At 45.3% G+C, this 16557-nt stretch overlaps 1 protein-coding gene and 1 pseudogene across 1 annotated transcript in view; both read left to right on the top strand.

Annotated features, from left to right (window-relative positions):
• Positions 1–425: 425 nt before the first annotated feature.
• The window catches only part of Mamdc2 (MAM domain containing 2), a 149334-nt gene continuing 133202 nt past the window's right edge, over positions 426–16557 (top strand). The window contains exons 1-2 of the mRNA XM_051146935.1: positions 426–456; positions 763–909. Of these exons, the coding sequence (XP_051002892.1) occupies positions 426–456; positions 763–909 (178 nt within the window). The remainder of the gene's footprint in view (positions 457–762; positions 910–16557) is intronic.
• Positions 10359–10981, top strand: LOC127190139 (ubiquitin-conjugating enzyme E2 D3-like; annotated as a pseudogene).

Raw genomic sequence — 16557 nt, 5'->3', positions numbered from 1 at the left:
GATGGGCGGGGCAGGAGCCTCTGGTTCCAACCCAGCAGAGGGACTGGCCCCTTCCAAGTGTGTGCAAGAGGTCTGGTCCCCAGCTTTAAAATTCTGGACGAAGGCACCGTGTGCTGACCTCTCCTCTTTCCCCTAGTGCTGCCTAGCCCTTTCCAAGTGTGCAGTTGTCTCCTCCCTGTCCAGCCGAGCGGTCGTCTCGGGGCCCAGCTGGGCTGAGTCGCCGGGTGCTGCAGCCCTCCGCAGCGCGTTCTGTACACAGGCACTTTGGCTCGCAGCTTCTCGGGCTCTGCAAAGTTGAGCAGCCTGTGGCACCTCCTTCAGGTCCCCAGATCCTTGCCTCACACTCTCCATTCTCTTGGAGCAGTGGGTCCCAGTGAGGCAGCAGCCAGCAGCGCTCAGAGGGTCCTTCTGCCTGAAGTGCAATTATGATGCTAGGAGTCCTGCTGGTAGTGCAAGGTAAGAACCCGCCGACCCCGGAGACCCCCGCCCCCAGCGTGTCCTGGAAACTCTCTCCTACTCGGGCTGTCAGGGTGAGGCTCTCGGTGTTGGCTCAGCCATCCAACGGCTCTTCTGGATCATTCTCAGCCACTAAGCTCCCTGCCCTGGTCAAGCCTGGGATGGGGGTGGGTGTGGAGTTGCGCAGAGGAAGATCCCAGGAGTATTGAGGAAGGTCATACACACATCATCCTCTTTCTCTTTCCAACATGCCTCCCCCGACTTTCACCAGGTAGTGCCCAAGGCTGGTGTAATGCTGCCAAGCAGAAACGCAAACTGAAAGTCTCTTTGTGCCTGCAGCCTTGCAGCTTGCCAGTGCCCTGGACCTGCCCGCTGGCTCCTGTACCTTTGAAGAGGGCACCTGCGGCTTCGACTCGGTGTTTGCGTTTCTGCCTTGGATTCTAAATGAGGAAGGTAAGGGGGCTCCATGGAAAGGTGCCCGAGGTGAACTTTCTTCGTGGTTTGCTTCCTCCCACCCCCTCCCCCCGGAAGTAACATTATCTTGGAGTTAGTTCCCTTTGGGAGGAAAAGTGTGAGTCATGAAGCTTCCTTCCAATCCTCCTGCAGCTAGGAGAGGCCAGGGAAGCCACCAGGAAGAGGATGGCTGTGTACCTGGCTCTGAGCGCGCTCCAACTCCCCCACCCCCTCCCCGCGCCGCCCATCCTACTGAAAGGGACAAAGGGGGATTCTGCTAATGACTGTCCCCCACTAGCCTTGTGCCCCCTGCAGGCTGATATAGCTTTGCTTAGTCCTCAGCATGCACTTGCCCGAGCTTGAAAGTCAAATGGGACTAGCTCTCAGGAAACTTTGCAGCAATGTTTCCATACAGGTAAGAGGGGCTTCAGCGCTAAGACACTGAGGTCCACCCCACAGCAGGTTTCCCCGTGATTCATCCTTTCCCATCCAGTGTCTAATTCAGTCCTGGACAAAAGAGTGAAGTCCACCGCGGAGTGTCTGAAGCCACTGGGCTGGGGCTAGTTGGTCACAGTCTCATTACTCTGTACAAGTTGGTTCCTGTGACAAAGTTCACATGAAAAACAGTCTGATGTGTCTTCTTGCCTTTCATTATTACAGTAAAAACATTCCAAATACAGGTACTGCTGTCCCTCTCCTTTGCTCGCTCTGCTCTTGTCCCCGACATTTTGAAGCTTGATCCTCAGAACCATTTATTTGGGTTTGGAGTAGACTCCCTTAAAAACCACACTGCCATAAATGAAGCCAACTGACCTTTCTCCCCAACTCAGTTGTCCTCAAGTTCAGGCCATCCAGCCTGACTCCCCAGAGCAAGACCCTTGCTCAGGATGTAGAAACCATCAGTAGTCTTGCCTACATGAGCTTTCATGATCCGCACAGGTGGCTGATATGAGAATCTGAGCCTTCAACTAGTCATAGGGTTGACTGAGTGACCAACACGGAACTGCTCAGCTAGGGGAAAGAAATCAGAAGGTCCTAAGTAATTACCGTTGTCTATAACACTCTTGAGCACAGTTTACTTAGGTGTATGCGAGAAAACTCAACTCATTGTTGAAGAGGCCCCTTCCCTGATGGTGGCTTAAGAAAAAAGACTTTAAGCCCATCGTCCCATTCTTTCCTCTGCTCTGGTTGGGTTTGAAATGTCTTGGAAGATGGCTCTACCTATGTTATGGCAGTAGCTTTGGGAGCGTTGTTCTCAAGTTTGCAAGGCTTCTTAAAGTTTCTTTGAGAAGGCATCAGGGTGACCTGGCAAGCACGTTCCAACACAATTTCCTATCCTTTCTTCAGAGTCTGATTCAGTGGTCTGGATTGAGGCCTGAGACTATCTCACAAGTTCCAAGATATTGGGACGGCTGCTGCTCCTTCTCCTCTGGGGGCCACATTTTGAGGATCCCAGACTACCAGAGTGTACACACACACACACACACACACACACACACACACACACATCTCTATACCTAAACCTACATTGTTAGCCCAAAGCAAGGCCAGGATCAAAATGAACCACTCACATAGACCCAAGAGGGAAGAGCTCCCTGAATCTTATGCCCTAAACTCACTTGTCTCAAGCTGCTGTGGCCCTGGGGTGGGGCAGGGGAGGGGGGGGGATGGGTATCTCTTTCACATCGGGCTTCTGAGACATTAAATGCTCTCTATGATATCCTATCAGGTCAAAACTGCCTCCCATTCAGAATCCTGGTGAGCATGGCGCTGCCTGCTAAGCACAAGGGCCTCCCAGGCTAGTAGGAAGCCCTGCACTGAGCTGGCACCTCCACACCAATGTAGCTGTTAAACAGCCCCCTCCAGGGAAAGCGGGAAGAAGATGCTTATAGGAAACAGTGATTAGAGTTACATAATAGAAGCACTGTGGCTCTCCCACTTTCTTTTACATAGCCACTGCTTTCTGGCTGGCCCACTGACTTGGCTGGAGGACATTAATACATCCTGTTCTGAGCACTCCAGAGCAGAGCAGACAGGTTAGGCTTCCATCCTGCCGATCAAAGTTTCAAAGGCTGGAACTTGGGCACAACTGCCCACTGCAGACTCTGGGGCAGTAAGACAGATGTGTGTCAGCTGTTGTACTTGCCTGCTATGAAGTGATCTCTGAGAATTACCATTACTCTATATTAGAAAATTAAAATAGCAAACTTGTCCCAGGCTCAAATTTGGGAAGCTATTTGAAACCCTCCACTTCATTGTAGAACCCCTGTGAAACAGATTCCAGACACCTCTGCATGCTGCATCTGCCAAGAAAGCTGTGAATGCCACAGATTTTACCCACAAGTCCTTGCAACATAAACAGCACTTCCTATATTTCCTTGGTCAGTCAGTTAACCTACAATGAAGAGAGCAACGCCAATGCCCAGTGAAGAGTGGATTCCAGAAATCAATTTGCAAAGTAGAACTTCCTAAAGGGGTCTGAGAATAGTTGACAAACACCTCACACCACAGAATCACTCTCCTGCTATGTGAAACTATTTCTTGGTTTATCTGAGTGTTAGATCTCTACACATCTCTGACTACCTGGTTCAAAGTCATTTTTATATATGCATATACATGCATATATACACCTACATATGTAAATATAGATGTAAACTCTTCCTACTTGTTGAAATAGGTGACATTATGTCAAACTCAAATTGGAAATAGCTCTGAAATCTTAGGTTTGAATTCAATCTTAGGAAATAAGCTCCATTTTATACTATAAAAACTTCTGCATTCATTTATCTTTTAAAAATATTTTATTTACTTTTATTTTCTGTGCATTGTTGTGAGAGTGTCAGATCCTTTGGAACTGGAGTTACAGAGTGGTGTGAACTGCCATGTGGGTGCTGGGAATTGAACCTGGGTCCTTTGGAAGAGTAGACAGTGCTCTTAACCACTGAGCCATCCCTCCAGCCCCCATTCAATTATCTTTAAGAAAATCACCATTTATTCATTCCTCATTCAGAGACTATTGGGTCCCTTGTGAGCAACAATCCTCAGCAAACATAGCATTGTCCCTTCCATCCGCCGCCCCTGCTGCCACCCCAGCTGTAAGATGAGCAGCCCTTTGGCTGAGGATTCTGGGAGACCAGACAGTTGGCCTCATCACAGTTCAGATTGGTGATAGAGTGGGCTTTGCTCTTGGTTTTGGCTTAGTAGCTTAATCTTCGCTCTCTAAGAAACCCTTAGCTGAGTTCTGGGTGGAAGAACAAAACCTAAAGTAGGTACTATTTACTTGGGAGAAGAAGGTGGATGTGGGAATGATTCTGGTTAGAAGAAAGTGAAGAAAAAAGAAAGAAAGAAAGAAAGAAAGAAAGAAACTCAAACCATTTAGAGGAAGATCTACTTTGTGCTTCCTTGATAATGTCCGAGTAGGGAGAAACTTCCCAATACAAGAGACAGGTGGGTGGCTTTTGTACCTTATGGGGGCTGGGAAAGCATAACTAAGGGTGGGGGGGCATGGTAGGGTGTACTCATATCTCCACTGTAATATTCCTATGCACTGCATGCATCACTTTCTGGCACTTTCCTTCACCCAAATTCTTTCCTTGTCTTTTAAGGATACTCCCTATTGGTCATCTGAGTTTTGGTTCTGCACACGGTCATGTGCCAGTTATTACTAACAGTGATGCATCCTGCTTGACTCTTCTTGAGGCCCAGTGGGACCCAAAGTCTGGCGAGGATTGCAAAGGGACTATGCCGACCTTGGAAGGTCACTGTAGCATCTGACCCAGACATCACCATGTTGTTAAGGAAACTCTGCCTGACCCCCACCCCCCCCCACCCCCCCCACCCCCGCCCACCGCCCACCGCCAGCCGCTCACTCCCCGTGGGTCCTGTATTACCTCTGCTGACTGTTTTTGTGGCGTTTTCCCAGCAGAAGCTCCACTCCCTCACAACCCTCCTGGATAGAGGCTGGAAACCAGAACAAGTCTAGAATGTTCCTTGGGCACCTCTCAAAAAGACGCTGACTGCCGAAATGTGGTTGTACAGTTTCTGCTGCATCCGATGCAGCTCTTTGGAGTTGTGCTGGTGTTCCTGCTCCCAGATTGAGCATGACCATGTGTTCTGGGCCTGCACAGTTTGAGTTCTGCTGAGGCTCTGCATATGGTATAAGAGCGGGGCCTCTGAGGATGTCCCGTGCAGGATGTCTGTTTTTCACACTGTAGCCCAGACAGGATGACACTTACAGCTGGGTACAAGGTCCATGGCATCTGACCACACACGTGCCCTTGTGTCATTTTTCATGCTCTACTGTTCTTCCTTCACCTTCAAAGTGGGTTCCTTACCACGTGAAGCAGCTTGAACAGGTTGTTAGAAGCCAACATGGCCAACTCATATTAGAATCAGGCACTGTTCCTTCAAGGGCAGTTGTCTTAGTTAGGGTTTCTATTGCTGACATAGCCAAACACCATGATCAAAAGCAAGTAATGAAGGAAATGGTTAATTTGGCTTTTACTTCCCAAGCATGGTCCATCACTGGAGGAATTCAAGACAGGAACAGGCAAGGGACCTGGGAGGAGGAGGAGCTGAGACAGAGCCATGGAAGGGTGCTCCTTGCCTTGCTCCTCATAGCTTGCTTGCTCATCCTGCTTTCTTACAGAACCAAGGACCACCAGCCCAGGGATGGCACCACTCACAATTGGCCGAGCCCTCCCACATCAATCACTAATTAAGAAAATGTCCCGTAGTCTGGCCTGTAGACTAATGTTATGAATGCATTTTCTTAATTGAGGTTCTCTCTCTCTCAGATGACTTTGGCTTGTGTCAAGTTAACATAAAGCTATCTTGCACAGAAGGCTTGCTTATTTTTTTCACTCTAGAGCTCAAAAGAGATATGAAGGAGCAGGAGAGGTGGTTCAGTGGCTAAGAGCACTGTCTGATTTCCCAGAGTCCCTGGGTTCAATTCCCAGCATCCCCACAGCAGCTCACAACTATTTATAACTCCAATTCCAGGAAATTTGATGCCTTTCTGGCCGCTATGGGCACTGCACATCTGTGGTGCACGAGACATACATGCAGACAAAATACCCACACATAAAATAAAATGAAAAATAAATAAATAAAATGGGAGTAATAAACATATATGTCAAAAAAAAAACCCATATATGTCGTGTAGGATTTTTGTGAAGATTACTCCCACTGACACACTAACATACTGACAACTGTATGATACATGTAATGTGATCCTCACACTATTACCAGATTTGTAGCTTAGCAACATTACATACATTATACATAAACATCCACTCTTCTTAGCTGTCTTTTGCTTGTAGTTTTGCCGATTGCTTTTCATTATAGCCAGAGGGTGAACTTTCTTATCAAGCCCTCAAGAGCTTCACCTAACTTCTGCATGCCTGGAAGATACGAGTATGTAAAGCAATGAGGCTCTGTCTCATACTTGGTCTGCAGTCTCTTTCTGAAGCTCATATTGTTTTGCCTTGTTTTGGTTTTTTTCATTGTAACTCATGTGCTCTCTGCCCCTGTCTCTGCCTCCCACTTCAGCCCAGTTCACCTTGTATCTGTCTCACAGAGCTAGGGCCTCAACCTCAATTGGTTCTTGTCACTGGTGGTGCTGGTGCCTCCTTGAGACTCCCAGCTGTGCTGAGGAGCACTCCTCAGCTTCAGGCAGGCCTCTAACCTTGGCCTTCCTGTCTCCCTTCTCTCAGCCTGCCTAGGAGATGTCTTTCCTAATCACTCCTCTTTGAATCTAGCCTGAACAGCTTCTGCCTGGCTGGCTTATGGGACAGAGGCTCTCAGAATTGTCAGCCTCTCTCTAGGACAAGGTCCAGGCCCAGTTCCTCCCCCTCAGATTAGAGCGGTGACTGGGAAGCTGTTCACTGGATCCCAGACCTCTCCCCCAGACATGTCTGGAGATTCTTAGGATGTTTTCCTTCTCTGAAGTATAGATGTCAGCCAAGGTCAAAGAATCCTGTCATGGGACTTTATGCTTGCTTCGCCACCCTTGAGTTTCTTAACCTACAATGACTGTGTTTTGTAACTTTTGTGTTGGGATATAATATTTAACAAAAATTCTGGCTCTTTCTGGGTGGGGTGGCTTATCACTCAGGAGCTTGGGGATTGAGAGTTCAAGACTTGCCTGGGATGTAGCACAAGTCCCAGGAGCGAGGCTGTGTACCTCAACAAAAGCATAAGGAGGTGGGGGCGTGGGGGGAGGGGGACGAGGAGAAGGGCAGCAAGAAGAAGGAAGAGGTCTTGTTGTTTTAAGATTTATTTATTTTAATTTTATGTGCATAGTGTTTTGTCTGCATGTCTGTGTGCCATGTGGATGCAGAGCCCATGGCCAGAAAAGAGTGTCAGACCCCTGGCACTGGAGTTACAGATGGTTATGAGCTGCCATGTGGGTGCTGGGAACCAAACCCAGGTGCTCTGAAGAGCAGCCAGTGTTCCTAAGCACCGAGTCACCTCTCCAGCTCCAATATCCTGATGCTTAAGTCCTTATCCTTAAAATATCAGTGTTTCTTTTATTAGATTACCCAAAGCCTGGTCCTATTTCTATGTTATGTAACAAACTTGATGTTTAAGAATTTAGCGCCAGTTCAGCTATGCTAATAGAGGTTTGGGCATTTCAATAGGTAGAGCCAGCTGGTAATGAATTCTTCTCAGACATTCCAGATGAATAACTCTGATTTTCACACCTGTCAATTTTTTTAATACTCTTCCTCAATTTTTTCATATGCTTACCTAATCAAGTATATCATAAAAATGTATTCACTCTGGTCTGGTCTTGATGTGTTTGACTGTCTGTCTATCAACTGGAAGAAGCCATGCTGTTGCATACTGAAAAACATGTTGCCAGTCATATATGAGGAAGTTATAGAAGAAGAGAAGAAGAAGAAGAAGAAGAAGAAGAAGAAGAAGAAGAAGAAGAAGAAGAAGAAAGTTTAGTGTGATGAAATTCCTGTCCTGCATACCATTCCCACTTTATTTCACCAAGACATTGACTCTGAGCACTGGTTAGACAACACCTGAGCGTTTCTCTTTAAGTAGTCATGTCCAGCACCGACTCCAAGGGTTCTGATTCATTTGGCCAGAAACTGGACCAGGCTCCACACTGTTAAATAAACTGGCTGGCTGGCTGACAGACTGACACCCATCTGTGGTAGAGAACTGGACATGGGAATGACGGCCTGCCATTCCACAGCCCCTTCTGGGACAGTGAAGAAGAGACACCGTCTCCTTAGAAAACCATTGATAACTATCATCTGTCCCTAAACTGCCTAGCTTGGCATGCACAGTCCCTCCTGATCTGCTTCAAATTATACTTCTACCTTTTTCTCCTATTGATCCCTAGGACACTGTTAACTCATCCTTATTCTTTTTGTCTGTCTCTGTCCTATTTGCCACACCTGCCTTTCCATCCTCTTCTCTTTCTCTTGCTTATGTTAAATGCTGCTGTGGTTTGATTATGCTTTAATTATTTAATTAAATATTGTTGAGTTATTATTATTTAAGTAATTAAATATACATTAAATAATTATAAACACTTATCCATCAAATTTTATTAAATAATTAACTTAATTATTTTATTTAATTTAATAATTAAGTAATTAGATGCTGTGGACTCTGGGAGGTCCTTAGGTGCTAGGGACATGTCCTTGGAAGGGACTATAGGACCTTGCCTGTCCTTTCTCTTATTGTGTCAGTTCCAGATACAACTGCTTTGCTCTTCTGCGTCCTCCTACCATGATATGTTGCCATCAAGAGGTCACATGAATAAGGCTGCTTGTGTCTTGGTCTTGAACCTTCAGGAACTGCAAACTACATGATTCTTTTTTTTAATATGTAAAACTAGTTGCCTCTGGTGTTTTACTGTAGTACTGCAAAGCTGACAGATACAAATATTATGGGTGCTTTAAAGCCCAGGCGTTCATCAAACATTCCACAAGCATCCCAGAAGAATGAGGCATTTCCCTTGCCTCCTTTTACACAGAGCTCTCCACTCTGCATCCTGTACATTCTTCTTAGTAGGGTCTCCTACTGGAGTCTCCAGCCCTTCACCTCACTGGAGGCCTGATGGGGAGTGCATTGCATTAGCAAACACCCTTAACCTAGTCAGTCTCTAATGTCCTCTGAGAGTAAATAGAAAATAAAAAACCTCGAATAGTTTTCCTTGTAGTGAAAGAGGTTTTGGTTGTGTTTACTAGTGCTTCCTACCAGATGAGTTGAAAGACTTCAGTGGTTCACACTGTAATTTACTGACACAACAGTGAAGCAGTGTCCAGATTTAGCTTGCCCATGCCTTGTCTGGGACATGTCAGTGGACAGATAGCTCTTAGGTCAGTATCCATCAAGGCTTCCCGAAGGCCTTCATCCTCCACCATCACACACAACCACAGTGTGAGCTTGAGAGCACACCTGCGGGCTCTGAGAAGTAGTTTCATCCAAAGATTATTAGACTTTGAACTAGCTGCTGGAAATAGTGTTTCTAAAAGGTTCAAGTGTGGGGTGTCAGTGGTGCCCACTTTGATGGGGAGAAGCAGAGATAGGTATTGTCTGTTCCATAGAAGGAGTCCATATGTGGGAAGATGACAGCTGGGGAAACCAGAGGATAGGGTCTGGAGTCAGTAAGAGCTGCTTGAACGTCCAATTTCCCTGTTTCGTGAGCAAATAAAGTGTGCTTGTCGGACTCTGAGGCCAAGAACGAAATAATGAAACGATCAAGTAGTGTGATACCGCAAGTCCATAGTATCATAAATGAATCCTAGTCCATAGAAAAGGGCCGTTAAAGAACATTTATTCTATCAGTAAACTTTTGAGTACCAATTGGGAGATACGTTGGTAGGTGCAGGACACATTGCATAGGATACATGTGTGTGAAGTTCATAGACACAGGATCTGTCCTTGGTGACAGCCGTAGACCAAAGGAATTTAACAAGTATCTCATGAGAGAGATTCAAAAGTACCGTGAATAGTCACAGATTATAATTGCAAATGACAAAAAAATGGCCATTTAAGTAAAATAGAAGGAAACTGGCTTAAAGGGAAATCAGTTAGCTCCCAACACCAATACGCTTTCTTGATGGATATTTTTTGAAAGGGAATAAAGAGATGCTTTTATCTAGACATTTCTAGACCTATTTATCTGACTTTCCCACTAGACATTGGTTATGCCACACCTACACCTGTGTGTTCAGTAGCTATGCGCCTACTCCCTGCAGGGGGATCTTAAAGCAGAGACATTGCCTGAGGACTGTTCAGTGGTCTGAGAGGTGAGACACGGAGGAATTGGAGAGGGGGAGTTGTGTATGAAAGGGGAGAAATGAAATGAAAAAAAAAAGAAAGGGGATAAATGATTAAAATACTACAAAGGGGATTCAATTTGCAGTGCCAGATGTCTTTGGATGCCAGTAACAAAGAAAGCAACCCTCAGATTTCCAGTTTGGGAAGGAGGTATTAGGCTGCTGAGATGTTCTCCTACCTCCTCCCCGTCAAGTGCCTGTGTCAGGCAGAGCCCCTGTGAGAAAAGACAAATCCTTTCTCACCTCCAGGATACTCAGGGGTTTGGGCCTGACCTTTAAGTACACATAGAAATAGTGAGGAGCAATGCAAAAATCACAGACTATGGCACTGAAACGGATTAATAAGGGGCTTAGTGATTTGTCCTGAGACCCTGGCACAGTGTTCTACATGTTCAGTCGCAGGTGACATGTCCACTGGCAAAGCACAGTGTAAGACTAACAACAGCCCATATCAAGGTGGGGAATTCTTTCTGGCAATCTGTTTGCCTACAGACTACCCCTTCAACCCACCTAAGGCTGCATTAACAACAAGAATTCATCATCCGCGTAAAGACAGTGAGGGCAGCTTTTGTCTTGATAGTCTCTGATCACAGTGTCTCCTGCTTTAACTCTTTCTAAAATTCTTTTATCCATTTGTTCACTGCCATGTGGTCCAAGCCCAGAAGAAAGACCCCCTAGTGCCAGAGACTGCACAAATCTAAAGCACAGACAAAGATAAGTACAACAGAGTATCTTGGGAACAGGCTCAGGAGTATGCCACGTGATGCTACCTTACAGTCAGAAGAATTGCATTATAGCTGGAATAAATTTCTGGGTTTTTTTCCCCTTAATCTTGCTGCTCCCTATCAGACCTCACCTATTTAATTTTATTTTTTTTGTTTACCTCCCTCCATTCACTCACATGCTCATCTGAGAAAACTTATGTTCCTTGGATAATAACTGCTTTTAGGAACTGTAAAAGTATTTACTGGAAGACAGTTGCCCAAGATTCAGAATTTAAAAAAAAAAAATTGCTAGAGCATGTGTATTGTGTGGCCAATGTCTTCACTCTAATTTGGTTATGATACTAAACCCACCCTCAGTGCTCTAACCTGATGAAGAAACCATCTGAGGGAGGGAGGGAGAGAGGGAGAAAGATGGGTGTTCAAAGGAAGCGGCATCACTCTGGCAGCACCCATTCTTGTGTGAGCCTTCCACTGTCAGAGATTTGAAGTTATGTGATGTGCTTTATGCGCATAGCTGGTGTGGCCAGGGAGCTGGTATTGAGTTATAGTATCAGCAGAACCTAAAACAGGATGCAGATGATGCAGATCAATAAAGGAATGGCCGACCCTTGTTCTCCAGAGAACGGAAATGGGAAGGTAAGCTCTCTTTGTAGTCCAAAATAGGGTCCCAAAACATTTCATAATTCCCATTTAAACTATTAGGATGCTGTGAGCTAATAGTTAATCTATCTCCCAATACTGTTTAATATTGCACTGAATAAATGGTGCAAGTTGTCGATGGATGAGTGATCAACTATTAGCTCTCCTAAAAATTTATTGATATTTTTTTTCTTTAGTAAGTTTTCAGAAACCATTGAGGGTTAAAAGAATCTAAAAGTCATTTGCAGTCCGGGACAGACAGTGGCTGCAGAGTCTCCCAGCATACAAATGGGCAAAATCTTTTTGTTTCCTACTTATTTTTTTCTATTAATTTATTCTTGTTACATCTCAATGGTTATCCCATCCCTTATATCCTCCCATTCTTCCCTCCCTCCCATTTTCCCCTTATTCCCCTCCCCTATGACTGTTCCTGAGGGGGATTACCTCCCCCTGTATATGCTTATAGGGTATCAAGTCTCTTCTTGGTAACCTGCTGTCCTTCCTCTGAGTGCCACCAGGTCTTCCCCTCCAGGGGACATGGTCAAATGTGAGGCACCAGAGTACATGAGAAAGTCATATCCCACTCTCCACTCAACTGTGGAGAATGTTCTGACCATTGGCTAGATCTGGGTAGCGGTTTAAAGTTTACTGCCTGTATTGTCCTTGGCTGGTTGGGCAAAATCTTGATCCCAGATGATGGTCAGCTAAAGAGAAGGCATTCGGTGATAGCGGCCGGAGGCCAAGAATGGAGCTTTACACTCGCATTTAAGGACTAGGTATGGGAAGGAGGTGAAGGCATGAAAGAAGCAGAAGGAATGAGGCAATTCATGCCAGGAACTGGGAAAGAGGGGTGCACAGAAGCCAATGTGCATGCAGGGGGCTGGGAAAGAGAGGTGCACAGAAGCCAGCAGGTTATGCCTGCCATTGAGAGGTTCCAGTCAACCTCATCAGGTGTAGCACCCTACAGCTTGGCCACTAGGCTTGACCATTCACAAAGCATGGGTGCTCAGCAGGTGCACCTTCTGTGGGATGCTGAGGACAGAAGCAGAGCATTGATGTTTGGTGGAAATTTATCAGCAAAAAACCCTGAATATTAGAGGAGAGATTCAGTTATTTTGTTTTGTTTGGGAAGCAGAGACCATTGCTTGCTTGTGGAATAGGGGGAAAATCCTAGCAAAGAAAGGATTCAGCAGAAAGAGTTCAAATCAAGAGGATGCCAGAGAGCAGCTTGGGTATAAGAGAACTTCAGTGACAGAAAATTGTCCAGTTCCCAATGGGAAGTGGAAAGGGAGCCCTGTGGCATAGCCACATCGTAGACAGGGTCTGTGACAAGTGTCTGCCAGGCACTCTCTGATCATCATAACAATGGAGTGATTTTATATACAAAGCCAACGTGGAGATAGTTGCCAGGCACAAGCGCTCCTGGCTGCAAAGGCTTGAGTCTGTGCATTCTGCACCAGCTACCCTAGAATGTAGGGTGGCACTTGGGTATGTGCAGAGGTCAGCATCAGGGAAGTCAGACTGGCAGACTGCACTACTCTAGAGATCATGGAGAGTCTCTACGAAATACTGGCGAGGTCACAAATCCCAATTCTGTCCGCAGTTTCTCTGTTACAGCTAGCGTGTGTCCCATGCAGTCACAAGCCTTTGGGAAGAAAGGCAGCAGCGGAGGCAGGGGAATGTACTCTGTGTTTATTTTTCCAGTAACGGATTAGAATTAGCTCTTAGAGCCATTTGGAAGATTCACTTCTGAGGCATCAGCGTTATCTTGGAAGAAAAGTCCAGGGAACTTCACAGCCCCCACCTACCATACTCTGGCAGTTTTAAGGGACCCTCTTGAATTTCAACCTCATCTCATCTTACTGCAAACACATTGAAAGGACACTCAGCTCAGTGTGCCTGCAACCTGGCTGTCCCACCAGACACGTGGACCGGTGCTAACTCTGTTCCTCACAGAACAGCGGTGCAGCAGTGTGATCTATAACTTAGCAAGATGCTCAGAAATTTCCACGCCTTATTTGAAACCGTTCTGCCTCACTGCCAAGGAGAGCTGGAGTGTTGTTTGGGGCCTGAATACGCTGCATTCCCTAGGAAACGGGCTCAGTGTTTTAGGACCAAGTCTAGTTCGCAATTACAACTCAGGGGCTTTTCTCTTTTAGCCTCCTAGAGAGGTGGTTCTCACCCTTCCTAATGCTGTGACCATTTAATACCGTTCCTCATGCTGTAGTGACCCCAACCATAAAGTTACTTTTGTTGCTACTTTATAACTGTAATTTTGCTACTGTTATGAGTCATAATGTAAATATCTATTTTCTGATAGTCTTAGCTGAGCCCTGTGAAAGGGTCATTTGACCCCAATGGGGCTGTGCCCCACAGGTTAAGAACCACTGCTCTAGAGAATTCTATTTCTGTAACATTATAAAACACATAAGCTACATACACACACCACACACACACACACCACACACACACACACACACACACACACACACACACACACATTTTCGGGATCCAATTCCAGAGGATTTTTCTCTTGCAAGTATGTTTTGATCCTGCAGCAAGAACATAAACTTTATTGATAGAAAAGCTGTGTGCTTGTTCTATTGCAAATTCTTAAAAATGGGAGTAAGTGTTGGAAATCACATCTTGTTTCTGAAAATGTTTTCCTTTTTCTTTCTTTTTTTCTTTTTTTTACAAATGTCATTGAGAAATATGTGAGCTCTGTGTGTGTGTGTGCGTGCGTGTGTGTGTGTGTGTGTGTGTGTGCATATGTGTGTGTGAATTGATGCTGACAGTGTCTCCCTAAGCTCATATTTGATACACAGTTAACATGAGGAACACGCATGAATCCTGAGTTCTGTAGGGCAGGACAGATTTTCATCCTGCCTGTCAACATAAACTGTAGTACCTACACTTAGTCTGTCCTGAATATTGAATAGCATGAGAGAAACGATGCTGGAGATGCCGCGAAAGAGCCATGGAACAGCCGTGCAACATGATTCACTCCAGGGTTGGGCTCATAAACTAGGACTTGCCTATTTCACTAACATGCGCATTACAGAGTCTTAAATTTAAAAGGAAATTATGATAGCTTTAGAGCATAAATCCCACATTCTTGACTACGGCAATTAAAGACCATGTCAATAATTATCAATAATGCCTTAATTTCTGTCATGCTCAAATGACCTCTTGTCTGTCGAGTGTGCTGTTGAGCTGCTTTTGAGGGAAGATAAGAATGACAGATGCACGTAAGAGCTACAAGTGGACGGCTCCAAATGCGTCCCGCTACTCCTAATATCTCCCCGCTCCTTATCTTTCCACAGAGACAGCTACTCACAATAAAATGTTACCAAAAGAGGAAAAAGGGGCAAAAATAGTGTATTTTTAATTAACCCTTCTCATTTGTCATTTTGGTTGTCTGGAAGCCATCTGTGCTTTTGTGAATGTGTTCCTGTCATAAAATGAGTTTGGACACATTTGCAAGCCGTCTTGTGCTGAGCATAATATTAGCCCAGCTATTGAAGAAATTAAAAAAGAAAGAAAGAAAGAAAAAAGAACAGGCAGTATTTGCCATCACTCCATCACAGGAACAGTTATCTGCAGTTGTGCCCAAGACGCCCTGAGTTTGAGCCTCAGAGTGATTTAAGGACCTCGTCTTGGAGACATTGGACAGCACTGAGCAAGGCTGGAGAGTGAGTGGTAGGGATTCATAGGGTCAGTCTCCTCTTGGTCTCTGCTACCAGGGGCTGGTGTGTTGCGGCATGTTTGTTGCAGCCCAGGGCACAATGATGGCAAACATGCCATCATTGTGCCCTGGGCTGCAAGCACCACAGCATGACACTTGGTAATTTTGCCCTTACATCTCATTTCGAAGTTTCTACAGACTCTAAAACCAAATGGACATTCCCTGAGCACATTGATATTGATGGAGACCAAGTAAGAAGGTGAATGATAACACCGTCTCCTGGACCACTTATTACGGGCTTGTGTGTTAGACACTACACTAAGGCCTCAGCTCACGGAGTGTGGGCAGCGACCCCCATAAGGAAGATGCTCCTTACTGATGGAGACGATGGAAATGAGAGGTTTTTTTCCCCCCAACATCTCCAGAGAACTAATAGGTCCCGGATTTTATCCTAGATTTGTCTCCAAAGATGAAGAATCGCTGTGCTTGTTATCTCTCTGTTCTCCCTGTTGCTTGGCCCCAGGTTCCCAACAAGCTCAGTGATAGAAACAGCAGTACTTACAAAAGCAGCTACCGTTTATGGGAGTGATCACTCCTATCTGAGTCTTGGTCTGCGTGCTTTATGATAAGCAGTTTGAACCTCTCTGAGCAGCGCAGAGAGCTGGGTTTCTCTCTCATTTTAGAGTTGTAGAAAAATAAGAAATGCTGAAACAGGTCACAGAGACCCAAGGCAGCATATCTATTTTTTATTATAGATTTCTGTTCCAATCTGAGTTCTGTGAAGAAAATAACACTGTATTTTATTCACATCATTTCTTTTTTCAGTTCTGGGGATTGACTCCAGAACCCTGGATAAACTAAGCAAGTTTTCTACCTCTAAACTACACCCCCGGCCCAGGAAAGTGACATTTTATTACTTACATTCTCTCTGCACTGTGTGATGGCAAACTCGTCCACGAGTTCTGGCGTAGCTAAGAAAATCATACAAGAGGTTTATTTCTTCTAGAGTTTTCTGTACCTAGAGCCCCCACCACCAAATCAAGTCTAACTTGGGAAAAGTATGCCAGTTTTTTCTTTTAGAAATAGTACAGGGGCCTTGGATAGCAGAAGAATTTTCTGCTTGGTTCCAAGTTAAATGAGATTAAGTTGAAAACCCGTGTGAGAGTCTCCCACACAAAGCGTCCCCATGGCTGCCTTGTATTCCCTGGAAAAAGTCCAGAGACATTTCTGTTTTTTATAATCTCGGTGGTCTTGTTTTGAAAATGAGTCAGGAGTATTTTATGCAGAAAAG

Source organism: Acomys russatus, chromosome 5, assembly GCF_903995435.1.
Source record: "Acomys russatus chromosome 5, mAcoRus1.1, whole genome shotgun sequence".
NCBI lineage: Eukaryota > Metazoa > Chordata > Mammalia > Rodentia > Muridae > Acomys > Acomys russatus.
Note: the sequence above shows the minus strand (reverse complement) of the source record. Positions and strands in the feature narration are given on the sequence as shown.